Here is a 26,165-nt window from a genome sequence, read left to right as displayed (position 1 = left end):
AAACTCCAGTGGGCAGCCAGCTGTGATATGGCTGTTGGCTATATATTTATTATTATTTAATTAAATGTATTATTATTATTATTTAAGTCATTTCATTATGACGCTTATGTGTAGTTATATATAAATCAGCGTTTCTTAATATTTTTAAAACTGGACATTTTACCTACAGTACGTAGCTCACCCTCAAAACAGTACATTTTACTCTCTTCTTTGAACTACAACTCCCATGAGCGCTTTCGCGTGTGTCTTTGTTTATGAAATCTACTTTTACTTGATTGGTCAGGTTGCACAGGTCTTGATTGCCAATTGGACGCTTATGAGCGTCAATCACTTTTGCGTTTAATTGTACACGAGGAAACAAGGAAGACCCAGATTAGATTTTAATCTCTGCGGGAACGGGGGCGTCCTGCTTGTGCATTTAGTTATTTTTACATCTTTAATAATGAATAAGTACATTTTACCTGTGTCTGTAATGGGGACTGTAATTGGTAGCGCTGTTCTGATAAAGTAAGTAGCAGATCGTGGAGCTGCGTGCAGTGAGCACATTCAAGATGCTGTTGTATCGTACTCTGCAGAAAATTGCCATTCGTTGTTTCTGTTTACATTCGCTCTTTGAAATGATAATAATGGCCGGTATTATCGATTTGCAGCGTGTTGGTGCCCACTGTGAAACCGTAACGCGTCCGTAAAGCCATGTGTACGATGGAGGCGTCCAGCGGTTTTTACCTGCATTAGAAATGAACTCGTGAGTCGAATGCCCGTGTCGCTGTCTATCCTTCATAGATGAACTGTCACTGCTCGTGCGTTTGCATAGATACCCACTTATCCTGCCATTCCCGATCTTGTGTGTACTTTTGAAAAACCTCAGCAGAAAGTCTCAAGTATCCCAAGGTCACGCAGCCCTGACATGGTTTCGGTAACGTGGGCGTGTGTGTGGTGTACGTAGCCCCGTATATAGTTAGCTGAAGACAGATTCGAAGAACGTTCAGTTTTAGAATTGATGTTGGTATAAAGATCTGTCTCCCCATCAGTCAAATGCATCCCCCCCCACCCTTAAAGTCCAGCTGTTATCGTGAGCGTTTTATCGTGGCTTGTTTTCAGAAAGCGAAACGTTTTTAAACGTGGCATGGCTTCATGCTTTGACTCAAAGGTGGTGGTGGGGGGTGATGTCAAACCTGTCCAAAATAAATGCAGCACTCTTCTGTTATTCTCAGTGGTGAGCATGCTCACTGAAAACATCCTCACGTTAAGAAAGAAACGCGTTGTTTTAAACGGTGCAAGGGAAAGTCATTCACAGGAGGCCAAGAGTTGCACTGAAAGGGCCTTTCATCTGCAGTTTTGATGGGACACCTGAGGATTGCTGTGTTAAATCCCTCACTGTACCATAATGCCCACGCACAGTTCCTACCTGAGCCTAGAGCTCCCCGTGGCAGAGCCTGTCCTTGTTTCTGTAGCGGTGAGCAGACCGGCAGGGAGTGATTCTCCTCTGGATGGAACGCCGATATAGTGCAGCTTTCCCACATCACAGCTTGTACCTGTTTGTCCAACACAGAGGACTGGAGCAGCTGGACTGAGGTGTAGAAACAGCAGTCTCCGCAGCAGTGTTGCCGTGTTACAAAGATGGTAAATTGACGCCCAACAGGAACTTGCATTTTAAATTGGAGGGGTGCAGAGAGGCTAGGGTTCTGGCCTCTTGTCCTTTGGTTGTGGGTTCGAGTCCCCACCTTGCAGCTCTTCATACTCCTGAACAAGACTCTTTGCGCACAATCGCCCAGTCCTCTTAGCTGTGTTAAGGTGTACCAGCAGGGCTGTGCTCTAGTGATGGAGCGGGTGTAGTCTGCTGAACCAAGCAGAACCTCCAGATTTCTTTGTCTTTTTCTAGGGACTACTTTAGCGGGGGTGTTTGTCCCAGTAAAGCGAAGATCACTGGCAAGACGGTCATCATTACTGGAGCAAACACAGGCATAGGAAAAGAGACTGCCAGGGATCTGGCCAGGAGAGGTGAGGAATCCTTCATCCTGGGACGTGCCGTAAAAACAAACTATGAAGTAGCATGGGAAAGTCTCGGTTTCTCTCTGGTATTTGTGGCAATGAAAATCAATCCTGGCACATTCCAAAACCAAAAAACATCTCCTCTTTCCTTAGAGTCTGGTGTTCATTCACTGCACCATATGAAAATGCTAAGCATGTCGACCCCTGTGAATTGAATGTATTAGCCTGAAGTACAGCAGTCGGTCTGAGGAAGAAAACCAAGGAAGTTGTTAGTATGATCTTTTAACTGTAGTGACCATAAGAAACTGCAGGGTGACGTTTTAGACTTGGTTCTTTACAAACAGTTTACAGCGCTTTTTGTAGCAAGTATGGAAAAGGGGAAACCGCAATAAAGCGTTTTAAGATGTTTACAACCGAGACAACAACATTGAAACGATGTATTTGAGAAGCAGTCCCCTTTGTCTGCATTCCCTCTCGTTGTGCTAAACGTTTTCAGAATTCTTTCCTGAAAGGAGGCCGTATCATCCTGGGGTGCCGGGACATGGAGAAGTGTGAGGAGGCGGCCAGAGAAATCCGAGGGGACACTTTGAATCGGAACGTCCACGCCCGGCATGTGGACCTGGCCTCCCTGAAGTCCATCAGGGAATTTGTACAGAAGATCAATCAGGGTAGGAATCTGATTTCAACATTGTACTGCTGACTGCAGCTCTGATCACGTGGATGGTACAGAGGCTCCGAGCTGCGGATTGAGTTGTTCCCTGTGCTGTCTACAGGAAGCAGGCTCTGCATCCAGCAACTCGGAAATCTGGACCTGAAACACCAGGTCCCTCTGAAATCTGAATTCTTCAGGGCTTGTGCCTCTTGTGTGTCCTTCCTCAATACACGATGCTAGCAGTTGTCTATCTTATCAGCCAGCGGCTATATCACCCTGCAACTCACAACTGGCGACCCCACTGAAGCTCAGCAGGTGTGAGCCTGGTCAGTACCTGGATGTGAGACCTCCTGGGAAAAACTAAGGCTGCTGCTGGAAGAGGTGTTAGTGGGGCCAGTAGGGGTCTGTGTGGGCCCTAATGCCCTGGTATATTGACGGGGACACTATACTGTAAAAAGGCGCCGTCCTTCAGATGAGACATAAAACCAAGGTCCTGACTCCCTAAGAGTATACAATTTCTTGCATTAGGAATTTGTCTTTTTTTGCATACTCCAATTTGCTCTCCATGAGACACAGACAGAGACAAGCTTGGGGTCAGAGCGCAGGGTCAGCCATTGTACAGCTCCCCTGGAGCAGTTGGAGTTAAGGGCCTTGCTCAGGAGCCCAACGGAGTAGGATTTGAACCTGCAACCTTCCAGCCACAGGCGCAGATCCTTAGCCACAGAGCCACTGCTGGCTAGGTAGCTTGTTCCAGACTCCCTGCACTTGTAAGAAATGTCATTAAAAATCCCAGGGCGTTTCTTGAAATGAGTAGGGGTGTTATCCTGGTCTCCTGGCCAAATTTTCCATTGCCCTTTACCAATCAGGGCCTCCTGGTAATCCCCATCTCTGAACTGGCTTCATTACTCTGCTCTCCTCCCCACTGAGAGCTGGTGTGTGGTGAGCGTACTGGCGCACTATGGCTGCTGTTGCATCATCCAGGTGGGGCTGCACACTGCTGGTGGTGGAGGGGAATCCCCATTACCTGTAAAGCACTTTGAGTGGAGTGTCCAGAAGAGTGCTATATAAATATAAGGAATTATTATCAGTTTTTAAAAGCTAGTGTATTCAAACTGAGTCTCTCACAGAAGTGCAAGCAGTGACAGAGTCCATGGAACACTTCATAATTGTAAAGTAATATATTATTGTTTATTTAAATGTCACAATTCTAGTAAGGGAATGAGATCTCTAAAGGGCAAAATGCTCATTTATGGACTGTGGGAAAGACAGCTTGCAGAGGGGTAAATTACGAGATGAATATGGGACAGATGAATCTTGTCCCTAAAGGGAAATTCGAGATGTGGGTCAACACTGCCAACTGTTGTTGAGTCAGAAGTGTATCTGATGGGTTTCACCAGCGAATGCGAACATAACAAAGAAAAAGGTTATAATAATACAGGGTCTGGCAGAATATAATGACCACTTCTGCCACTCCCCCCATATTTATTAGGATTTTCAGGGTGGGAGTGAAAGAGGAACAGATTTCATTTCGGAATGCGCCCAGATGTTTAGTGCCAGGGGAGATGAAGTGGGTGACAAAGACATGTCTAAATGTTTTCTAGAAATGAGCCGGTGAATTAGGTTACGAAGCAAAACAAAATCCTGATAATGTCGGACTGAAAGATGGCTTGTTTGTCACCCATTCAGAATGAAACACCATTATAGTTTAGATTAGGCATTTGAATCAGAGACCGTGGCCTCCTACATCCTGCAGTGCCTTCTGACCGATCCGGGTCGTCAGGACGTGCTGCTCATCTTGTTGGTTTGCTACCTGTTGGCTTTCAGAAGAGGAGCGCGTGGACATTCTGATCAATAACGCGGGAGTGATGAGGTGCCCCAGCTGGAAAACGGAAGACGGCTTTGAAATGCAGTTCGGCGTTAACCATTTAGGTAAGCAGCTTCGAACTTTGCAGGACAGGAGGTGGACGGGGGAAGAGAGATGCTCGTTGCGCCGAAAATCACACACATCACCGGCCTTAACAGGAGACCTCACAGCAGTGCCTTGACAACACCAGCATCCGTATATTACAGGCTCTACAATTACAATGACAAGCATTATCATCCAAGCGGGAGTGCACTCACTGTATCATTAGGATATTTACAATTCCCTCAACTCTGCTGTACTGTACTGTGATTATTAGAAAATGCCAATATATGTCTAGATTAACTGAGCAGTCTTGTACAATTCTATAGATACCCTAATCTCCAGTATGAAGAACATCAAAAGCCTGGTTTGGATATTTATGTCCCTTTTGTTTTACCAGGTATTTTACTAGGTAGGTGAATGTGAAACAAATTCTATTTTGCTAAGACAACCTGGTGACCCATTTATACAACGATAGCTACCCAGCTCAGGGGCACAACGGCATGGTCCCACCTGGCCTTCAAATTTACAACCCAGTCGTCCACAGCCCTAACTACCCGGCCTGGCTGTGGGCAATCTATACGTATTCTGAGCTAATTTCACTGAACAAAGTCATCTTCCGTTAAATCACTGAACAGTAAAATCTAAAAGTAGCAGAGGCAGCTCAGTTATAATTACTACCCTGGCTGAAACGCTAGATTTACCTACTGAGGCACCGTGCTGCGGTTAACCCTCTCTGTTTTCTGCTGCACACTCCTAGGCCACTTCTTGCTGACGAATCTCTTGCTGGAGAAGCTAGTGAAGTCGGCCCCCAGCCGGATTATAAACCTGTCCTCGCTGGCTCACGTGGCGGGAGAGATGGATTTTGATGACCTGAACTGGGAGCAGAAAAAGTACGACACCAAGAGAGCCTACTGTCAGAGCAAGCTCGCCAATGTGCTCTTCACAAAAGAGCTGGCCAGACAGCTGCAGGGTGAGGGAGAAACACGGCGCACTTTCGGACTGCTGAACGGCTGTGGAACGAATCTTCACCGGTGCAGATTTTTGATCAGTCATATAATACTCAGATTCTGCTCCTCCTTTTAGGGGGGCATTCTGACTTAGAAGCAAAAAGTAATAATCCCACAGATTGAAGCTTTGCTACCACTGGTTTTTCACATAGTGCCTGAACCTGCAGTTCCGCTCATACCGAGAAGGATCACTATTGCAACAACACCTCATCAGTAGGGTAAAACTAACCTGGGAGAATACTCCACTGTTCCTGATAGTCTTTTGGCTTTAAAAGGCTTGTTTTACTGACTCAAATGACAGCTGTATTTACTACTTGAAAACTCTCAGATCAGCTGCTGCCTTTCCTAGGCTATGAAGGCTGTATGTTCCCTGTCGCAGGTACTGGAGTGACAGTAAATGCTGTACACCCTGGTGTGGTTGCCACAGATCTGGGGAGGCACACAGGAATGCATCAGTCTCCGTTCTCAAGCACAGTGCTAGGTAAGGCATCCCAGTAATACTGTTCAGTGTCCCATGTCTCTCCGTGCTAACAACAGTGTTTGGGTTTAGTGCCTGTCATTTCCATCCTTGAACACATCTTTACCATAATGTTAATAATAATGTTTTGCAGCATTCTCTGAACAGAATAGCGCTCTCTGGCTCCACGCTGAGCGATTCCCTCCGGATCTGTGCTACTTGTTTCCACGAGAGTCGGCAAACAACTTTACTGATTTATTATTGTTCATTATCACTTATTCATACTTATGCAAGACCAGGACAAGAAAGAGTTAGAATAACAGATCAGTTCCTTCCTGGTTTTGCCACATCAGCAGCCTCGGCCTAATGTACTGTACCCTCATTTCCATTCGAGTGCTTCGTCAGCATTAAATAAGCCGAGTCATCAGTCCCTTGCAGTTGCAATCAGATCGCCTCATCACTAAGGCTTCCAGGTTACTGACTGCAAAGGTCATGATCACCAGTATTTTTTATTATAAAACACCATTTAATTCAATAATTATCCCCCTTTTGGCGCCTGTGCAAAAGCAGGCGTGATCGGCCTTGTTGACGGTGCCCCGTGTCTCTCTGCTCCCCGCAGGGCCGCTGTTTTATTTGCTCGTGAAGACGCCAACCCAGGGGGCACAGCCCAGCGTCTTCCTGGCAGTCGCCGAAGAGCTCGCGGGGGTAACCGGCAAGTACTTTGATGTCTTGAAAGAGAAGGAGCCGGCGCCGCAGGCCCAGGACGCGGAGGCCGCCCTGAAGCTCTGGCAGGCCAGCGCCAGGCTGGTGGGTTTGCCCCAGGCCGAGTCTGGCAAGGGCAGCCCCAGCCTGCAGGTGTCCCAGGAGGACCGGAGGCCACTGCCAGCCAGCTAAAGCCCCACTGGCCAGCGGGTGGGACAGACGGATGTGACCTTCAGAAAAGGAGTGGATGTGAAAAGATGGCGGACCCTGGCTGTTTTTGTGTGTTTTAAGAGGCAGCGATGTGCACTTCAAGGCCACAACCACAAGGTGTTTTCAGATTGAACCACCTGCATGATGCCAAATATGTAGCGTCCACAGTAAAAGGAATCTAAATACCAGGGTGACAAATGAACCTTTTTCTCCATAAATGCCCCGTTCATCTCCGCAATATAGAATAGCTACTATTGACTTCGAGCCTTGTCATGCTCAATCAAGGGACTTTAGGTATCACAATGTTTCTGTGTGTCCGAAAGTTTTAATAATAATAATAAGAGTTTTATTACTAGTGGGAGTAGAATATTCTTCATAAGGTGTAAGATGGTAGTATTTAAGTAGTATTTAGATGATGTCAATCTCATTTCACCAGAAACAGAAAACAGTTATGTGCCTTTGACTCAGTTTTGATGCAGAAATGAGGACATATAGTGCAGAGTTCAGTTCTGGAGAAGCCATACTTGGCAAATAGTTCACTCAGGTAGCAGTAAAAAAAGAATTTAGAATGACACTAGTCCATAACAAGGACACAAGCTATGGCTCCGCTGTCATAAAACTGACATTCCTCAATAAACCGAGCCATGAAGAAAGATAATGTTTGCACATTATAAGCAGCTGAACACAACCTGAAACATTTTTGAAGCAAAATCCAGGCAAATGTACAGTACTTAAAACCAATTTATTTTATTTTACAGTATATACATAATGCATTGCAATATGAAATGTTAATGTTGAAAAAAAAAGTTGTTCATAATCATTACATCCTTTTAAGTTGTGGAAATATTATCCAATGGAAAATATTGTAGTGTACATTTTACTACTATTAAGTAGAAAATATTAGTTTCTTTCCACCACCAGAGATACTCCATAAATGCACTGTTTATACTATAGCATTGTACGAGGTAGAGACACCCAACTAATTTTGGCCATTACTCAACAGTATGGAAATCTCAAAACAAGTAATTGGCATAAAACCTTAAAATATACAATAGTTTAGCTTCTTAAAAGCTATATCCTAAATAAAGGAATGCATTTCTCTTGAGAGTGGACTAACAAGCCAACATTTCATAGTCGACAAAACACCTCGTTGAATGAACTACTACATCAAACATTTTCTGCTTCATTAAGACACCAAACGTTGTTCCAACAGTACCACTGGACAAAGGCTGCAGCTTCACTCCAGCTGGCATTGCTTGATTTCCATCTTTTCAACTTCAGGAAAAAAAGGTTTAAAGTTCTGGCTTGTAGATAGATCTCTGTCAGTTTCTGAACACCACTGAACTCTGGATTATAGTAAGTAAGAGTAAAACACAGCCCCCATTGTCACAGTTTGCGGATGTGAGTAAATATATAATATATATATACGTAAATCACATTTTCAATACCTTTTGTGCAAATATTAACACCAGTGTATGCCTCAGCATTAAAAACAAGCAATTTAATGAATAATGGCGTACAATTAAAAATTAAAACCAGAAAAGCATATGGTTAAAGGATTTGTATTGGAAGGACTAAACTGCGATTAAAAAAATACATCAGTGTTAGTAAGATGGGTACTTTGCTGCTCTTCACTCACTGAATACTTTTATCCTGTACCCCAAGGAGAACTTGACCAGACAAGCCCTTTAAATTAGTACCCCCAATAACTATTTGCATCACTCGGAAACCTTTACATCTGTACAGTCTAGACACCTGTACAACATATATATGCACTGATATCTACATTACGAGTCTTAGTGTACAAATTCAAATAAGATGAAGTCACTTCCTCCAAAAAAAAATGCTACATTTATATTTACAACGATTAAATATTTAAGTCAATTAAGCACTTGTGTGGTCAATTAAGATACTAGTTGTGGTGGCAACACTTTTTAAAAAAAATGAAATTATATAAAAAAGTTCTCAACATCTTTTGTTACATGCCACAATAAATAAGAAAATAAAAAATATACGAGTCCGAAGTAACCCATAAAGTAATGGCAGCTCTTCTCCGATCACTCTGATGCTGAAGCAGTAGTGTGGGGGGGAACTTCGGCTTGGGACACGGGACCTCCATGCAATTCCATCAGTAACTGTTTTCATGTCCTGCTAAGATGTACAGGTTGCTGTGTGCGGTAGGGTTATCTGTTGGCCTGCTTTCCAACACTACAACTCTGGAAAATAAAACAAATACATCTCTGAGATACAGAATGAAGTTCAGAACCCACAGTGCAAGGCAGCGTCAAGTAAACAAGCGTTGACGCGGTTCTCGAAACCTCCACAATTCCCTTGCCTTTTTTTTAAAACACTTCTGTAGTTCCTGGCTTGCAACGTCAATACCGTGTGTGTCGTACACTCTTCTCAGAAGAGAAGCCCAAAGTGTCAAGCTGGTTTCCTGAATCTCCGGTTGAAACGTTTCTCGTTTTAGAAAATGGCAAATTGACAAAAGCGTTCTTTGTGAAATGAATACAAGGCCTTTAGCAGTAACCACTGAGGATCCCATCGTGTATGGAAAAAGTGCTTTAAGATCCACTGTTTTTAAAGTGCGCGCAAAAAAATATTATTCCAATTATAAAATAATTTCGGAGTTTTTTCCAACTCATTTGACGTCACATCTGTGTTACTAATAATATGTGTTTATAAATATTGAGGGTATCATTTTGGGGACTACTCCTGCATGCTACAGTATTCCGCAGTCATTTATATTGTCAGAGCAGGAGGACACTGGAACCTTGTGAATAAGGATCATTTTAGCGTTTTTACTGAGGCCCAAACACAGTCCATAACCACACTAATAAAAGATCTCGGTTAAAAGTGGTAAACATTCACCAAAGCACCCGACCATCTTGCTTTTCAATAGGTAAGCCGTAAGAGGGCAGCACTGTGCTAGTCAAAGAAATGACAATCAAGAAAAAACATCCCAGAGAATGTCCTGATTTCCATGAATGTAATGCTCTTTCTAGCTCGGCATTAAGTAGAAAGAACATTAATGGCTTGGAGTGCTTCAGCCCACACATGGCCTGAATCAGGATCTGCTGCTCAATGTGCCCATGGACGTCCTAGAGGAAGGTCCCCAGGACTTGGGCAGGTTAAGTAAAGAGTTGGCATAGGTGTCCCTGGGTCAATATGTGAATAATATAGCAAAACCATAATTAATTATACTCTAGTTAAAAGGGAAGATCTTAAATAAGTTTACAATCACCAGTACGGCAAGTTATTTACCTTTCTTGCTGCAAAAAAGCTTACTACTAACCAGCAGATTTTCTGTGAAAGTGTACCATGAGAGAAACCAGTTCTAATTCCAGAAAGCACTTCTCCTATTACACTTCTTGAAGCAGGTGTGCAAGCCAGATAAAGGAGTGTAAAGAGAAGAGCTTTTTTTTATCTGAACAAAATCAGTGAAAGGGCTTTTCCTTCAGATCTGTTACACTCCCAGCCACACAGAAGGTGTGTTAAAAAAAGGCTTTGTACTGAGGACTGTGGACAGCTGGCTCATTTCATCATGAATGCCAGGACCAGGAAGTCAGATGGCAGATTCAGCAGGAAAAAAAAGATAAGATACCTTAAAGAGGAATTCATATGAATAACCAACAATTAGTATGCAAACAGCTTAATAAATATGCACCAGAAGAGAAGACAGAGCCCTTTTCCTAAATCGAGAGTTGAAAGAGCCCGCTGACCAGAACATTCAGAGACGTACGGAGAGCTCTCACAACACAGACAATACCTGCGCTGAGCACTGTCCACACCTGAGGCCCTATTCTCCGCTAGACAGTCAAACAGCTCAAAGTGTCTTCAATTAAAATGAAACCACAGTGAATATGCAGGTAAACACAGGGGAGGTCAGTTGTCAGGGAACAGCGTCATATATTTTCAACATTTAAACTTGTTTTCCTTTCAAACAGTACTCATCCTCTTCAAGACCTGCGTGCAGGCTCGGTTATTAGCCTGTACGTTTTTCAAAGTGATATTGACAGACAAGATCTGTTCTTCAATACAAACGTTTTACAGATAACAGCAATGGAATAGAAAAAAACCTAAAGGTAAATCTGTACACAGAGTTTCCAAGAAGTGTCCTAGGAGATTGTTCACTTTACTCACCTGTCAGATCCTAAGAGCCTGAAAATCCTTGTGTTGTCAGAAATCTCCTGCGTGATCTGTTATTTGAAGGGAAACAGGTCATTTTCAGTTACCTTGAGGAAATCAAGGGCATGCCTTGTCCTCGACCATGGAGAGCTCTTTCCAGTTTATTTTGAATTCAAATGCACATTTACCTTTGTAGGCTGGTTGCTCTGCAGCAATTTCACCATTGTCAAGGTGCTCCCTGTTGCACAACAGCACTTAATACTTAATAAAATCTGCTTTACTCAAGCTGAATCTTTTTCCTCAACTTCAGTTGAGTACTTTTTCAAATATGAGAAGGCTCCTGTCTCTCGACAAGATGATTTCGGAGAAGAGGAAGGAACGAAGTGACCTCTTTATTCAGATATACTTTACACCGTACCTCACAGCATGTCTACCTCTAAAAAGTAAGCTACTTTGTATGTGACTCCTTTTTATATATCAGGATTTATACATTCAATACTTTTATTTCATTTTATGTAATGCTTTAGCAAGGGTTAGCATTGAAAACCTTTGCTTACTTCATTGGATTTGAAGCTTCGTCCTTGCATGCCGTGTTTCCAAAATGCCAAGACGCTGTCCTGGAGGCAAACTGGAAAGAAAGAGAAGAAAAAAAAAAGACATTCATTTGGAAGAGAAGGGTTGTGTCTGGGTATTTATAAAAACGCCTGTCTGAAAAACAAAAGTTTGATTTGACCACATTGAAATAATCAGTGGACCGTAACTGATAGATCTCCAGAAACAAGGAAAATCCTCTGAAAGAGAAGGTGTTTGAGTGAAGACAGATGAAACACAACAAAGGCAAAAAAAATCAACATAAAATCATAAAGGAGTGAAGGAGATACGTGACAGGGCAAAGGAATTGTTTTGGAATTGGAGAGCAATTCTTTCTCTGCAGAACCTGACTTGTTTTGAAATTATTTTAATGGTCTGCAACAGTGCCAAGGTCACAGCTCATCCTCGCTGCAGAAAAGGAAAGAGAATATTTGTTGAATCATCACAAACCAGAGCCGATCACAATATTTTTCAACTGGAGGCTACTCACGTGTCAACAAGAAACAACAGTGTTTGAACTACTTTAGTAGAAAGCTGAAAATGCGAAAAGTGAAACGCTATATTGCAACAGACAACACAATCTTCCCCCACAGAGTATTTTATGATTGGTGGACTTTTGAAAATTGAAGGTAGAATAAAAAAAGGCCTGGGTCATGTCACTAGCTGACTGTGACTGGGATTCCCCAAGGGGTCATGTCACTAGCTGACTGTGACTGGGATTCCCCAAGGGGTCATGTCACTAGCTGACTGTGACTGGGATTCCCCAAGGGGTCATGTCACTAGCTGACTGTGACTGGGATTCCCCAAGGGGTCATGTCACTAGCTGACTGTGACTGGGATTCCCCAATGGGTGTCACACAGTTGCCTGAGCGCAGTGAAAGTAGGGTGGGACTTGTCAGCCAGGGCTCTGTCAGCAACACAGACAGCAAGCGGTGCTGTCAGGGAGGGACCGGAGCCTCCAGTCCAGGCTGCGGTGCCTGTGACAAGTTTAAAGATGGGGGTCTCGAAGGTGACAGGGCCAGAGCAGTCTGCCTGTACTTTCTCACTTTCACCCTGTGTGTGGTCAGGGGGTTCACAGCTGTGAGTTATGAGACCCACATATCTGGCAATTCCATGGGCAAGTGGGAGTAACCAAAATAGCTGAATGGAAAAAAATCTCACGAGTGGAGTTAATGGTCGTAGCAATAGCATCATCTGCACAAGGTCAATGTTTTGTCAGCTGTACGAAGATTTAACACTTACCTATTGATTCAATTTGGAAATTAAACGTTAGCTCTGCCGACAACTTCCTGCTGGATTTTAACCTCCCTTGCAGATTCACTATCTTGATACAACCTGCAATCAGACATGTCGTGAAATTAGGACATTTGCACTGATACTTCACAGGATTATAATGCTCAGATTTCCTCTCCTTCCTCTTTACATAAAATACTTTTTCATCCCACTGAAACGTTTTTCCACTGTTTGGAGTTCACCTGTTTAAATGCAGGTCAGCAGCAGCCACGACACAGCTGGACTTCTGGTCAGCATTGATAGGTGGCACAGTTCGGCTTTGAACCCGCCACCTCCTGTGTCTTGTACTACTTATCATGCACTTCAGAAGAATGCTATTACCAAACCAGATACCTAGATTCTCTGCACAGCCAGATAGCAATAAGACTCACGGTCAAGGCAGACTAAAATCGTGTCTCTCTCCAACTGGGTCACATGTATCACACACGTCTGTGGTGCATCTGGAAGACAACCAGTTTAACACACAGTCAGGACAGTCAGCCCTTCTCAGCACGCGTAAAATGGATTAGCCTCTTAATGCTCCAAAATAATTAATCTGCAAAGTAATATTAATGCACTAATTTATTTTAGGAATCTTTACACCTAAAATAAAAATAAGTTTGTCAGTTTGTCAGTAATAGCAGTGTTAGCAGACATAATGACTGGGTCAAGGAGCATTTTTCTATTTATTGATTTATTTTGAAAATTTGTATTTAAAAAGTCCCTCTTAAAGTGCAAACACCACAAAATACAAATTTTAAAACCGATTTCAAAACTCACAGAGCAATTGCAATAGAAAAGCCAATGTTTCCCAGTACTGGAGTAGCGGTGTATTCAGTAAGCATCCTCTATACATATACACAGGTTCATTCATGAGGAAAAATCTTAAACAGATTAAACTGCTATGAAAATTTAAAACCAGTCATTTTCCAAAGATCTGAACATGGAAGGGAAAGCCTAAGAACAAAGATAATGTCAACATCAAATATCATATTTTTCTGTCAAGTGCTGGAATACATTTTTAATTGGCTGCACTAATTATATTTCTGTATTGGAGCTGCAAATTGTGCTTGGTTGTGGTGAATGCAACTGTCTTCTTACATTATACTTCATACTGTACATCAGATATATCAGATGCTGCACCAAGCACAGCTTTTCTTTTCATTTATATTTCATATCATGTACATCAGGCAGTTTACTATCCAGCACTGCATTCTGGATTAAAAACAACAAAGCACTCTCTCTCTCATTATTGCTTTTCAGCAATTTGCAGGCTCTCATGAGCTGTACTTCAAGTCACTGTTTCTATGATTACTGTCATTTAGGCGCCTAAATCAAAGCTGCGCTTGTGGAATACAGCCAAAGCGGAGCTTGAAATGAACAGGACCAGAGGCAGCAGACACCACACGATCACCTGCCCGGTCCGTGCTCTCCTTCAGGTGCTTTAAAATGACAGTTTCATGTTTATTGACACCTCTTCGTTTTTCAATTTTTTCCCCACCTTATACATTCTTAGAGGAGTTCTCCACTGAGACCGTTAGTGGTTTGCTGCTGTTACAAGTCTAAATTAATACAGGCCGTTCCACCTGTCAGGGTCGTTCAGCGTCATTTCTTACAGCTGGGAACACCAGGCACCAGCGCTGGAGCTCAGCCTCTTCCAGTCGAATGCCGAGTAAAGTCAAACAGCAATGTCAAGGCGTGCTACACCCACAGCCCCACGTGGAGAGAGCTGTCGGCTTTTCCGGCTTTTAAAAAACTACAGAAGGTGGTGGAGACAGCCGAGGCCATCACTGGTACAGAACTCCCTTCCATCTAGACCATCTTCAGTACACACTGCCTCAGAACGGCGAATAATACAATCAAAGACCAATACCACCCTGGGAAATGCACTTTTCTCTCACCTTCCTCCTGGCAGAAGATTTAGGAGTATAAAGACCAGGATCTCTAGGTTCAAAGAAAGCTTCTACCCCACAGCCATGAGACTCCTAAACTCAACCTCTAAAATCCCCTCTGTTTTGCACTGAACTCAAAATACTGCACCAGTGATGAATTTTGCACACGGCTGCTATCTAATTGCTGGGTAAAATTACAGCTGCTACCCTGCTCCGGTCTCAAGAATTGTGATGTCATCGGCTATGTCATTTTCCCAGTCAATGTTATCTGTTATGTCATTTTGTCATGTGAGGGAAACACACAAGTAAGCATTTCATCGTACGTGGGGTGCAATATGACAATAAAGGTGAACTTGTCCGAGGCCCACCTGACTCTGTGAACCAGGAGGAGGTGGAGTTGGGGTTGACCGTCTCGAAGCGCACCACCTGGTTCAGCTCCGTGCCCTTGCTGACGGCCACGCACACCAGCGGGTACTGCTGCTCTGGCACCACCAGCATCTCGAACACCTCCAGAGGACATGGCAGGGGGAAGTCGATGTTCTGCAATGACCGAGAGCGAAACGTCGAGGACGGAACCCTGGGGGCGGGCCTGGGCCAAAACGTCCCCCGAGGTCAAGAGAATCGGGACCCACCTTGATCAGCATGAACTTCTGCATGGGCTCGACCCACTCGAACAGAATCACACTGGACTGAAAGGCCCCGCACAGATACTTGTGTCCGGTGTAAGGGTTCCTCACTGCAGATAAAAGCAGGACAGGAAATTAGCCATAGCTTCATAGGAACGAGTTAAGGTCACCAGTAGAATCTGTTTCGTATGCTGCTATTTGATTCCCTTAATTTAAATGGTTATCTAGCAGGCCATCTTTTTCAGCCAACGCCTTCTAGCTCAGAACAGAATGCAAGGGGTGAAAAAAATGAGTGTTGCACAACGGTCTGAGGCCAGTGGCGAAGGCTGGTGCACTTAAACCTATACAACCACTGATATCGCTCCTCGTATTTATCCAAGAAAACCAGGCATTTCCTCCATGGCCACATTGCCATGGAAGGTACCGAGGAAATTCAAAATAATGAACTACAGCCAACAGAGAAGAGACAAAAGGGAAGAAAAGAAAGATCTTTTGCAATTAAGTCTTCCTTTGATTTTCAATGTAGTCAAGGGGATTGAAGAGATAACATTCCTGAACTGAATGCTGTCATAAAAAGGAAGGATGAGAACAGGTGAACTGTGTAATCTTCCTACAACCTTCACAAATACCACACTCTCCTGCACGAGTGTCCACATCAACCTTGTATAGTGCACAGGGCCAGGACAACAGTGTTTTGTCCTAACTCTGAGCTGAGGATGCCGATTCTAATATGTCAGGACTGTATATTTAAGGACCAGCGGGGGGCACCCACCCTGCGGTCTGTGTAGGTCCTAATGCCCCAGTATAGTGGCAGGGACACTATACTGTAGTGGGCGCTGTCTTTCGGATGAGAAGTTAAACTGAGGTCCTGACTCTCAGTGGTGATTAAAGATTCCCGGGCATTTCTTGATAAGCATATGGAGTTATCCCGGTGTCTGGGCCAACTTTCCCCCCTCAGCCTTTACCGTGGCCTCCATATTGTCCCTATACATGATTGGCTTGAAGTTGCCCTGCGATGGACTGGCGTCCGTTGCTTGCCAGGTAGGCTCCGGCTTCCCACGACACCGTATGGTATAAAGCAGTTTGGCAAATGACATGACATGTATATTAAAAAATATTTGCATTATATACAATCACAGATCTGACAGAGGCTTACATCAATTTCACAGATGATCAAATCGCAGGAAACGTTTGTAAAACTTTCTTCTCATTACTGTGTCTCATGAACAACCTTTTTAAAATTCTGTATGTCAAGCAATCTCACGGAGGTGACGTGCTGAAATATGAGATATTAGGAATTGTGTGCACTGACAGCAGAACAGAGTTTAGCCTTGAAAATGCTTGGGAGTGCAGAATTTTCCTAAAGCTGATGCAAGTGCAGACATTCAATCCACGACAAATAACACAGCACGTGAAAGCCACTTCTCTTACTGCCTTACCTACACAACACTTTTGGCAGCCTTTTGTGTCTGGAAGTTTCGTCGATACCGCAAACTTTCTACAAAATACAAAAAAAAGCATTCTCATTTCTGACATCATTTCTGCTTAAGTAAATAAATAGTTGATACTGGTCAGAGGACTCAGAAAAGTGCCTCAATTTACCTGGGAAGGATTTTGTCTGGGAGCTTGTGAGTAGGAATAGCAACAGGCAGTTTCTGCATTTGCCGAGCATATTCAAAGAGGCCAGCCAGGTTATGGGAATACAGCTGTGATGCTTTCCCTAAAACAGATATTGGCGTACACAGTCAATTTAGAAACTACTGCATTTGCATTCAAAATATCCACTGGAACAAGAACATGATTTGTGCTACAAAAATACTGTCTCTCCAAACCAACATGGTTTAGGAGCCACACAAATGAACGTTTACATTCTAATCAGTGCAAACCCTTAACAAAAACTACACTGTACAGGCATCTTAAAATGTGTGGGCTCAGAAATATTTGTTGTTTCCAAATCATCTCCTTAATCTTTAATGGTCTTAATGTGCAATCTGGGTTTTTAGTCCAGCTGCAAAAGCTTGAAACCTTCGAATAATTAACTTTTAAATTTATTTGGTTAATGGAAACCAAGGTAATTGCTGTTTTAATGTAAGATTCTGTGCATCTCTGGAAATGTGTTTCCAGGCGTCAGTAGAGACCAGCATTAAAAACAAACAATAAAAATACCATTAATGTCTTCTCTGATGAAATGTTTGAATAAACAGGAAGCAAAAATACTAACAATACTAAAGCTCAACCTATGGAATAAAAACAAATCACTCTTATATGTTTGTTGCTGACATAAAAAGATTATATTTCTTATCGCTTTCTACCAGTATCCGTGTAGCGCTAATTCACTTTTATTAATTGACATGTTATGGGTTTTCAGTGAGGTCTGGAGTCATCACATAGCCATCACCCCCCTGGCCTTCTTGTGAAGAAAGTCTTACCAGATATTGAAAGCAAACTGTTGTTCATCACGTAGAGCCATGTACATCTTCGAGGGAACAGCTGCGAAAAATGGGGAAAGAGGGAGGGGAAAACAGGTTTGTGGGTTACAATAGCGTCAAAACAAGATCTGGATGCTTTACAGACACTAAATCCAATTTGTTAGGCAGGAAAACTGAAACCAAACCTGCTCCATGGATGTCTCGTGTAACTCATTCAGGTTTAAAGTGTAAATGCCTTCTTCTGCACCAAATATCAGATATTGGTCTAAACAACAAACATAAAACACAGTTACAATTTTGAAAAACCTGCAAGGCATAATGCATTATTTCCCGTAATTTAATACAAGTCTCCACAGGATAAATCATCGGTTTCCATACACCACAGGGCTGTGATATATCTTGATGCTGATAGCTAAAGAAAGCACAGTACAAACACTATATTTTTTAGTTTTTGCAAAATATTTAAAGCACTTAAGCGTGTTCCACGCATAAATATAAACAAATCGCAGCTTATGTTTCATGTCAGTTACGTGGTTTAGAGTTTATACAGACTCAACAATACAAAATCCCACTGGCTGTATCATACTGGAGTAGCCCAGGTTTTCTAGTGGCTCTTCCACAGCCAGTACCCTGCCTGCCTGTCTGAGGTGCATCAGAGAATTCACTCTCGTCTTCTTGGCACGCGTGCTCCATGACTACTGCCTCTCTCAGTCTCTCACTTTTTACTTCATACCAAGAGATATGAAAACACCTCCTCACCATTCAAATGTGCAGTTAAAACAGCTGTGTTTAGCAAAGGCTTGAAGCAAGGTGACACAATTTAACTAGCAAAGACCACATTTGCATACAAATGCAACAGTGGCTGCCCAACACCACACTGAATCAGACATCAGCAGACGAAGAGTACCTCGTGTGTCAGGATTGATCCAGGAAGTGGCGCAGTGTATTTTTAACGGGCAGCCATTAAAGACCTTTGAAAAACATGCACCCATCTGCAAAATAAAAAAGGGGAAGAAACTGAGGAACAACACAGCAGAGAACCACAACAATACCTTTGCCTGTTTTAAGAGCCTGGCTTTATGTTTTGAATCAAAATTCCTGTATGATAAAGACGCCCAGGTGTGCTTTTCAACTCAAGATACTCACATGGACTTTGGGAGTAGGTGGGAGACCGTTACTAATGGGTTTCTGAAATGAAATAAAACAAAAAGATTAACCGAAGCTGGAGGTACACTTGCTACAACCATACAACAATGCAATTTATTTGTGCAGAGGTGGAAAAAAGCAGGTTCATGATGAAAACCCACCTGCAAAAACAGGCAGACAGTGTGTCCTGAATCAACTAGGAGGCAAGCTCTACTTTTGGGGTTTCCAATTTTGGGATACATTTCACAAGTTCATTTTGTCCCTGGTGTACAAAGTACTGGTTTCAAGTCTGAGAAGCCTAGATTAAGATCCCAACTCACTACAGCCAATGAAAACAGTACAGATACAATATACCATACTTCAATTTTATTTTTCAGATTTTTAACTGTACCCAGTAAGTGAAGAATGGAAATTCTTCATAATATGTACTGAAATCTGGACTGTTTATCTATTGCAGCACTGTACATGTACTCGGCAGGTAATTAATGCAGTGTGTGCTTGTATTGTGCACAGGGACTTTGGAATGAAGAGATGTATCTTTTACCGGTATGTCCTTCTTGTCCTTCCTTATGGGAACAGTAGGTGGCATGGTTGATTGCTTCTCTCCCATCTGTAGGAAAGAATTCTCCTTTTCTCCATTGACTGAAGCATTCACTCCATTACCTGCAAGGAACAATTGCATACTTTCTGGATTGCTGCTCACAAGACTGCAATGGACCGTTTCATCTGTGAAGTTTTATTTGCACTCTGACTCTTACGTTAAATTTATGCATTTTTAGATTGTGTGCATTAATTCCTTCTATTTCCTCCGCTGCTTAAAAACTTAAATGAAGAACAATTTCCTTGGAGTATGGATAATTCTCCAGGTATTTAGCAGTTTCTACATTTAAAAGTGACTAAGTGAGCTCACATGGTGCTAATGTACACAACTAAAAATACATTAACAGGACAAGTCAAAACCTTAACTGACAATGTTTGCTTGTTTTGCCCTGCGTTGCTGAAAGGCAATTTTAATAAAGAACATTTTTCTCACTTTGGAACAAGTAATAGGTTTATTCCATGCTGAATAAACCTATTATTAAGGTTGTATTAAAGACATTAATTAAAGGTATTATTAAAGACACCTGAAGAAGGCTCCACGGCCGAAACGTCGTGTTTTCTTTCTTCTCTTTTCAGCATGGAATAATCCTATTACTTGTTCCTTTGCAGCCTACGCACGCTGACGCAGCTCCCCACCTGAACCTTTTTCTCACTTTGTTGTGCTTGAGAAAGTTACTGGCATCCAACTCTCAAATGCTATAAATCGCAATGCTATACAGACAACGTGTTGGAACATCTCAATGTTAAAACGCAAAAGGAAAAAAAAAACAAGCTACTGCACTTACAAGTTGTACATGAATAAGGTGTAAATGTAACTGAAGCTGTGATATTGGAGGTGTTTCGAATAAAACAAAACCACTATCAACAGTGTTTGATCATCCAAGGGAAGAATTCTCGTTCTTTGTAACTAATTTAACAGATTCAGGCAAACCCCCAAGGTAATGCATAACCCAAATGGCCTCTTCTTTAGCCAAAGAGAGTTGGGAGTGTGGAACAAGCTACTCAGCCCTGTGTTTGAAGATGACACTTCGGTTTCCTTCCAGCAATAGCTGTATGAGATTCTTGGTTCAATTACCTACTAATTATCAATGTGCCCAATGGCCTCCTCTTGTTTGTAACCTTGCCTGTGTTCTTACAGTTTCATGGATAAGCAAACCTGGTGCAGCTTTGGCGTAGATTAGCTTGGCCAAGTGTGTGGCCAAGGCTCTTCTGAAACTGCAGCAGAGCTTAGCGATGAAGAGCAGGGAGGGTGTGAAGAGATGGACACTGGGAAAGGTGTGCTTGTCACCCCTGTTAAAATCCGTTCAGCCAGGTAAGGCTGAGGAGTCTGTCATCTCTCACTTTAGCTTTCTTCACAGAACTACATTAACATAAACAATGGGGGGGGAAACCTACTTACACGAATTCTTTGAAAGATCTGAAAAAGCAATCCTGCGTCCAATGCTTGCCAATGACATGGTTCGTAAATTATTTCTCAGACAGCTTTGATCACTGTGCTGCACTGTGATAACATCGTAACAGTTTTAAAAAAAAAAACGCGTAAGAAATAAAAGCCTCACTCCAAAATAAGAAGACGAGTAGCTGTTCCTGGTGAAACACGACAGCGTGACTGTAACCGGCAGGGGTTTCATGAAGCACCAGGAGGTGCACCACAGTGCGACCGCACCACAGTGACAGGATCAACAGGGGGCTGAAGACAGCAGGGCTCGAGAGAGGGGAGAGGGGAGAGGGGCAGTTTTAAATGGCGCTTGATCACAGGGGTGGTGGGGGACGGTGAACTAGGAAGCAGAACCACCTTAGTCTCGTCTTCCCCATCCTGAGAACTGTACCGGCCCCGCCAGCACTGTCTAAAGCTACCCAGAATCCCCTCCGCTTCCCCGGCGCTCCCCTCCGGCTCGGAGCCATTACCTAGGCTGCTGCGCTTGTGTGGGGGCAGCCGGGGAGGGGGGGGCCGGGGAGGCACGTAGGAGGCCGGCCGGGCCGGGCTTTCCGACGTTGGGCATCTCTTGATGGTGCCCTGGGTGGTCTCATCTTCTCCAGAGGGACTTTCCTGGGGAATGTAGATCGATTTAGGCTGGAAGAAAAGAAGGAGACTTAATTACTCGCTTTGAACCCAACAGCAGCAGACAGGATGGACGCTATGCACCACGGGGCAGACGCTGTCTGGTCTCGTCGAGCCGAAACATGTTCCTGTCCACTGGTCTACGAGTCCTAACAACACACGTGTTCCCTGCCCTGTTCGCCCCACAAATCTGCTGAGAGGCTCAAATATGGCAGTGAGGGCATCCACAGAATAACCGTTCTCTTCAAGAAAGTACTTGTAACACGAGCTGCACGGAAAGCAAAGGCCCTAAGTGAGGTCCCTGGATCAATGCACCGCAGTCACGAGTGACCAATCAATCAAAATGATTACATTAAATCTGTGCATTGGATTGTTCTAAAAACAGTAAGTTAACAAAAAATAACATTAACAGTAAGATGTGTCACGGTTACAAAATCATACTCCAGTAGATAACATTTTGAACTCTGAAGATGTAGCTGGTATTTTGAAGGAAGGAAGAACCATTTGAGCTTCAAGGTACTTGAAGTTTATCAGGAATCACTCTTCTGGACTCAACTGGCCTTGTCAGAAGAACATAAAAGTTATTTCCAAAGTTATTCCTGCACATTAAGATTTCAGAACATGCAAGAGCTCTGAAAAGATCTGTCCTATCTTTTTCAACCTAACTTACCTAATCTTCTTAGCACAAGGCCGGTGATCTTGAAGATGGAAGATAACAGGGATATAACTGGGTGTATATGCACACACATATTTTTCCCCAAAACAAACTCTAGCAAACCGGAAAGAGAAGACATATCCTACTAGCCTGAATTCACACACAAAGAACCAAAGCACTTATGAGTCTGAAACAGCCACCCCATACAAAAACCTCATCTCGCACACTGAACACACGCGTGAGTCTGTAATGACATATCTTCACGCAACGGTCAACACCAATCTTCCCCCCTCAGGTGCGAGATCTGAGTAACAAAGCTGCACCACGGCTGGGCTTGTCTAGAGGAATAACAGCAGTCCTACCTTGGGGGGCAGGGGTGGTGGCACCTTTGGCTTCATTGTAGAGCTGGAGGAGCTACTAAAAAAAAAAAGAGCAGAAGAATGAAAACAAACCCCACAAGATTGATGTTTCTTCTGAACCCGCAGACCCCCTTTCAGAACAGAAAGGACAGCCCCTAGTGTTTGTAGTTTAGTGCGTCAGTGACAGCCCGTTAGTGAAGCTGGCCTTCCATTCTACTGGCGGGGAAACACTGACCAAGCCCATGTGTCTTCCAACAACCACACCTGACGTCCCTCGTCAAAGTGCCGCCACTTTGACATGTTTGGGGTAAATAAGGCCCGAGATGGTGGGACGGCAATGCGTCATGCAGTGTAACGTTAGGTGAAGCTGAGCGAGGACACCACATGTATAAACACACACACACATGCTTGGGGGAGAGCGCACAGCCTGAAGTCACACGGAGATGACAGACAGCAGCCAGCCACAGGAGAGCCGACTCGCACACGAAGGGGGCGTCCTAGCAGAGGTGAGACGCACAGACGAAAGCCAAGGCAGAGCAGGCGCACGTCAAGGAGAACGAGCACGGATTACACTGGAAAAGACCTCCACTGTGCTCCCCTCCTCTCTGTTCTCAGCGATTGAGGCTAGCTAGAACACGAAAAGACTTACTGTTGATTTTCACCATCATCATCATCATCCTCTAAATGTGCCACATGTCCCCTGAGGAGATGAACAAGGTACCATGGCTCAGTGGATCTGTCTAGTGTTACTTTAGCTAAGTCTCGTCTTTTACTAAAATAACGTATAAAAACACTAGCTTCAGGGTATCTTCTGAAATGAGACTCGTCTTTTCATACAGCATATTCCTTCACAGCACCGATGACGACAACAGTGACAGAAAAAAACAGCAGCAGTCCAAGCAAATTAGTCCTCTATTATAACAGACTGACAAGCACAGAGGCGGAAGGGCTCTGTTAGGCGGCACCAGATATTATATTAAAAGAGCAAAACTGCAAATGCTTCAGGTTAAAAGACAAGCAAATATTTACCTTTGGTGAAGCTCTTCTTCAACAGACTTTAGAAGACTCCTTAAAGCAAAAAAGGAAAAGTAGCTTAAAAAATGGTGTTCCAGACCTTACGGAAGGCTAAGTGCCCTGAACTTGCAGTGCAATTCCTTCCAAATATACGAAAAAAGAATTAGGGAAACATTGAAGGATAAACGCATGCCGCATTTTAATACCAGTCTCTCTTAAATCAAGCTTGTTTGATCACAACCACACCTCACTTCGATATTAAAAACCACGAACAAACTAATCACTTCCTGACAGCAGCAGCTAGCAATGAATTTCTCAGCCAATAGGGGGCATTCATCTCAAACTAGTCTTGGCAAAATGGTGACCAGAATGGAAAATAACCACCTGCTGTCACACAATTACCATCACATAAGAAATGAATTAATTTAAAACTGACACACTGTGGTTAGGACGTTATTTCATAATTATTCTGTAGGTGCCTACCTCACACAAAACAGTATATAGAAGTCATTGAGGATACAGCTAAGTAAGAAGTATTTACTAATACAAAGAGCTTTACTGTCCTAACCAATGACTTACAGCGGTACCAACGCAGAAACAGTTAACAGAGTATTACATATGTTGAACAGAAAAAACATATTATTACATTTGAACAAGTAATAGGTTTATTCCATGCTGAAAAGAGAAGAAAGAAATCCATAATGTTTCGGCTGTGCATTCTTCTCCGGGTGTTTGCAGACAACACATAAAACCTTTTTGTGAGACAGGCTCACTATCAGTTTCTCAGGCCCTGACAGATCACATACTGGGCTGCCAGTTACATTGAGTTTCCTCCCCAAGTAGGACTGGAAGCTGTTCTGATTCTGGCAGGTGTGAGAATTCTGGGATTAGATTTGTTATTTCCGTGAGGAATGTTTGTCTAATCCTGGCAAATTTTTCACAGTGTAGCAGAAACTGCATCCCTTCTTCCTATTTATTACTCTTTGGGTTTAAGCGTAAGCACTGTACTGTGATTGATGCACACTACATGCATATATTTTTAACATCTGCCAAAAACAAACCTGTAACCATAACAAAGCCACTCTAGCCTGTGTTGTGAAGCTCCCCAATTTAAATGCAAGCTACACAGGCTCTGGATATGTGATCAGCATCACCTAAAACCTATTTGAGGGATAGATGGAACTGTATATTTTGTCTTCCATATCAACTGTTTCCTTCCAAACAGCACCAAAGTGATACAGCACATTAACTGCTACGGAAAATGAAATAACAATTATAACAATAGTTTTACTTGTCTCCTGGTGAGCCACTGGGAGCTTTAATGTGTACAGTTTTGCAAAGTTCCATGAATAAACATGGGCCCGAAGCTCGCGCTGTACAAACTGAACTAGTACAGCTGCATTCCAAATGGGTGATGCAGGATCTGCTGGAAAGAAGCATCACCCTCACTTTTTTTAAAAAAGTTTTTTTTGTTTTGAGCCAAATAGAACATTTGCTTATGTAACATGTTCCAGTGCAGATGCGTGAGTTTCTCCTACCCTCTTTGAAATGCAGCATTTACACAGAAATCCTGCTTATGAATTTGTTTTGCAAGACTCCTCCAAAACTGTGAAAACAAACAAAACCTGCGAGTCCACAAAGAAGAGGAGTGAGCTTCTGATCAGCTGCGACACAACCAGGCTGCACGCATTTTCAAATGTAATCTTTCTTCAGTATTGCTTTCATGCACTTACAAACTGAGAATGCAGTTCAGGATCTTGTGCGATCTATGTCTAATAAAATATTGTACTTGCAATAAAGCCCTCTGGATCAGCAGCTTGAGCATTTACAGAATAGTCAAAGGCTCAGCATGCACAGGTCTCCCTTTTTTAACAGCTTCAAAAGAATGAGAGAGCAAAAAATGCAAAACATCAAAAGCAAAAGCATAGTAAACCAGCACAACACATATGGCTAACAGCAACGCTGATGTGTTGAGTGGTTTTCCTCAAGGGGACATCCATAGCTTTGACTCTCCCAGGAGGAACACATTAGGAAAAGACGAGGAACAGTACAGTTCATGGGCTTCCTGACCTGGGAATAGCTCAGTACGCTTTTGACTGTCAGTCCAGCTCAACAAGGACTGCCGGGTAGTAAGATGATCTGACTTACTTGTTCCCTCCAAAAAAGTAACTTCCCTGAGACCCTTGTCCATATTCTAATTGAAGATCCTGAAAGAAAGCAAAAAAGGAGAAACATCACGACGTATCAACAAGCATTTTCACTAGTCGTCCTTTTACAATGTTTGCATTCTTTGTTAACAATGACAAGAGCAAGCAGCCCATTCTAAAAAATTAGTGAAAATAAAGCTAGGCACTACTTTGTTACAGTAGTTTAAAATCTACGCAATATTAGTCTAACACTACAATTTTTCATATTAATGTTTTAGAAATGTCTGCAACATTCTGCCCATATCCGCAGCTACATCC

At 43.0% G+C, this 26,165-nt stretch overlaps 2 protein-coding genes across 9 annotated transcripts in view; one reads left to right on the top strand and one right to left on the bottom strand.

The window, feature by feature from the left end:
• Positions 1-334: 334 nt before the first annotated feature.
• Positions 335-7,112, top strand: LOC102694702 (retinol dehydrogenase 13). 3 transcript variants are annotated; one of them, XM_006638549.3, is made up of 7 exons: positions 335-507; positions 1,883-2,001; positions 2,505-2,660; positions 4,469-4,573; positions 5,308-5,520; positions 5,937-6,038; positions 6,634-7,112. In XM_006638549.3, the coding sequence occupies exons 1-7, from the start codon at positions 443-445 to the stop codon at positions 6,906-6,908; spliced, it is 1,035 nt and encodes a 344-aa protein (XP_006638612.1). In that variant the 5' UTR covers positions 335-442; the 3' UTR covers positions 6,909-7,112. The 3 variants fall into 3 exon arrangements, with proteins under 3 accessions (XP_006638612.1, XP_015218082.1, XP_015218081.1); XM_015362596.2 differs by lacking the exon at positions 335-507 and adding an exon at positions 1,553-1,623; XM_015362595.2 differs by lacking the exon at positions 335-507 and having other exon boundaries at positions 1,918-2,001; positions 2,489-2,660.
• A 537-nt stretch (positions 7,113-7,649) lies between these two features.
• map4k3a (mitogen-activated protein kinase kinase kinase kinase 3a) overlaps positions 7,650-26,165 on the bottom strand; it is a 78,622-nt gene continuing 60,106 nt past the window's right edge. For 2 of the 6 annotated variants that reach the window (XM_015362582.2, XM_015362585.2), the window contains 20 exons: positions 25,849-25,907; positions 23,716-23,754; positions 23,336-23,386; positions 22,690-22,744; positions 21,519-21,684; positions 19,555-19,673; positions 19,011-19,052; positions 18,772-18,856; positions 18,050-18,129; positions 17,865-17,925; positions 17,038-17,155; positions 16,875-16,933; positions 15,442-15,545; positions 15,178-15,349; positions 13,310-13,378; positions 12,888-12,980; positions 11,612-11,682; positions 11,070-11,125; positions 10,696-10,761; positions 7,650-9,142 (listed from right to left, as the gene is read on the bottom strand). In XM_015362582.2, the coding sequence (XP_015218068.1) occupies positions 9,055-9,142; positions 10,696-10,761; positions 11,070-11,125; positions 11,612-11,682; positions 12,888-12,980; positions 13,310-13,378; positions 15,178-15,349; positions 15,442-15,545; positions 16,875-16,933; positions 17,038-17,155; positions 17,865-17,925; positions 18,050-18,129; positions 18,772-18,856; positions 19,011-19,052; positions 19,555-19,673; positions 21,519-21,684; positions 22,690-22,744; positions 23,336-23,386; positions 23,716-23,754; positions 25,849-25,907 (1,653 nt within the window). In that variant the 3' untranslated portion in view covers positions 7,650-9,054. The remainder of the gene's footprint in view (positions 9,143-10,695; positions 10,762-11,069; positions 11,126-11,611; positions 11,683-12,887; positions 12,981-13,309; positions 13,379-15,177; positions 15,350-15,441; positions 15,546-16,874; positions 16,934-17,037; positions 17,156-17,864; positions 17,926-18,049; positions 18,130-18,771; positions 18,857-19,010; positions 19,053-19,554; positions 19,674-21,518; positions 21,685-22,689; positions 22,745-23,335; positions 23,387-23,715; positions 23,755-25,848; positions 25,908-26,165) is intronic. The other 4 variants (XM_015362586.2, XM_015362587.2, XM_015362583.2 and 1 more) reach the window with 3 other exon arrangements.

Source organism: Lepisosteus oculatus, chromosome 17 (genome assembly GCF_040954835.1).
Source record: "Lepisosteus oculatus isolate fLepOcu1 chromosome 17, fLepOcu1.hap2, whole genome shotgun sequence".
Taxonomy (NCBI): Eukaryota; Metazoa; Chordata; class Actinopteri; order Semionotiformes; family Lepisosteidae; genus Lepisosteus; species Lepisosteus oculatus.
Note: the sequence above shows the minus strand (reverse complement) of the source record. Positions and strands in the feature narration are given on the sequence as shown.

Coding starts and splice junctions, on each gene's coding strand:
- LOC102694702 (XM_006638549.3), top strand. CDS start 443: ATGAATAAGTACATTTTACCTGTGTCTGTAATGGGGACTGTAATTGGT. Junction 2,002..2,504: donor CAGGGATCTGGCCAGGAGAG/GTGAGGAATCCT, acceptor CTTTCCTGAAAG/GAGGCCGTATCATCCTGGGG. Junction 2,661..4,468: donor TGTACAGAAGATCAATCAGG/GTAGGAATCTGA, acceptor GTTGGCTTTCAG/AAGAGGAGCGCGTGGACATT.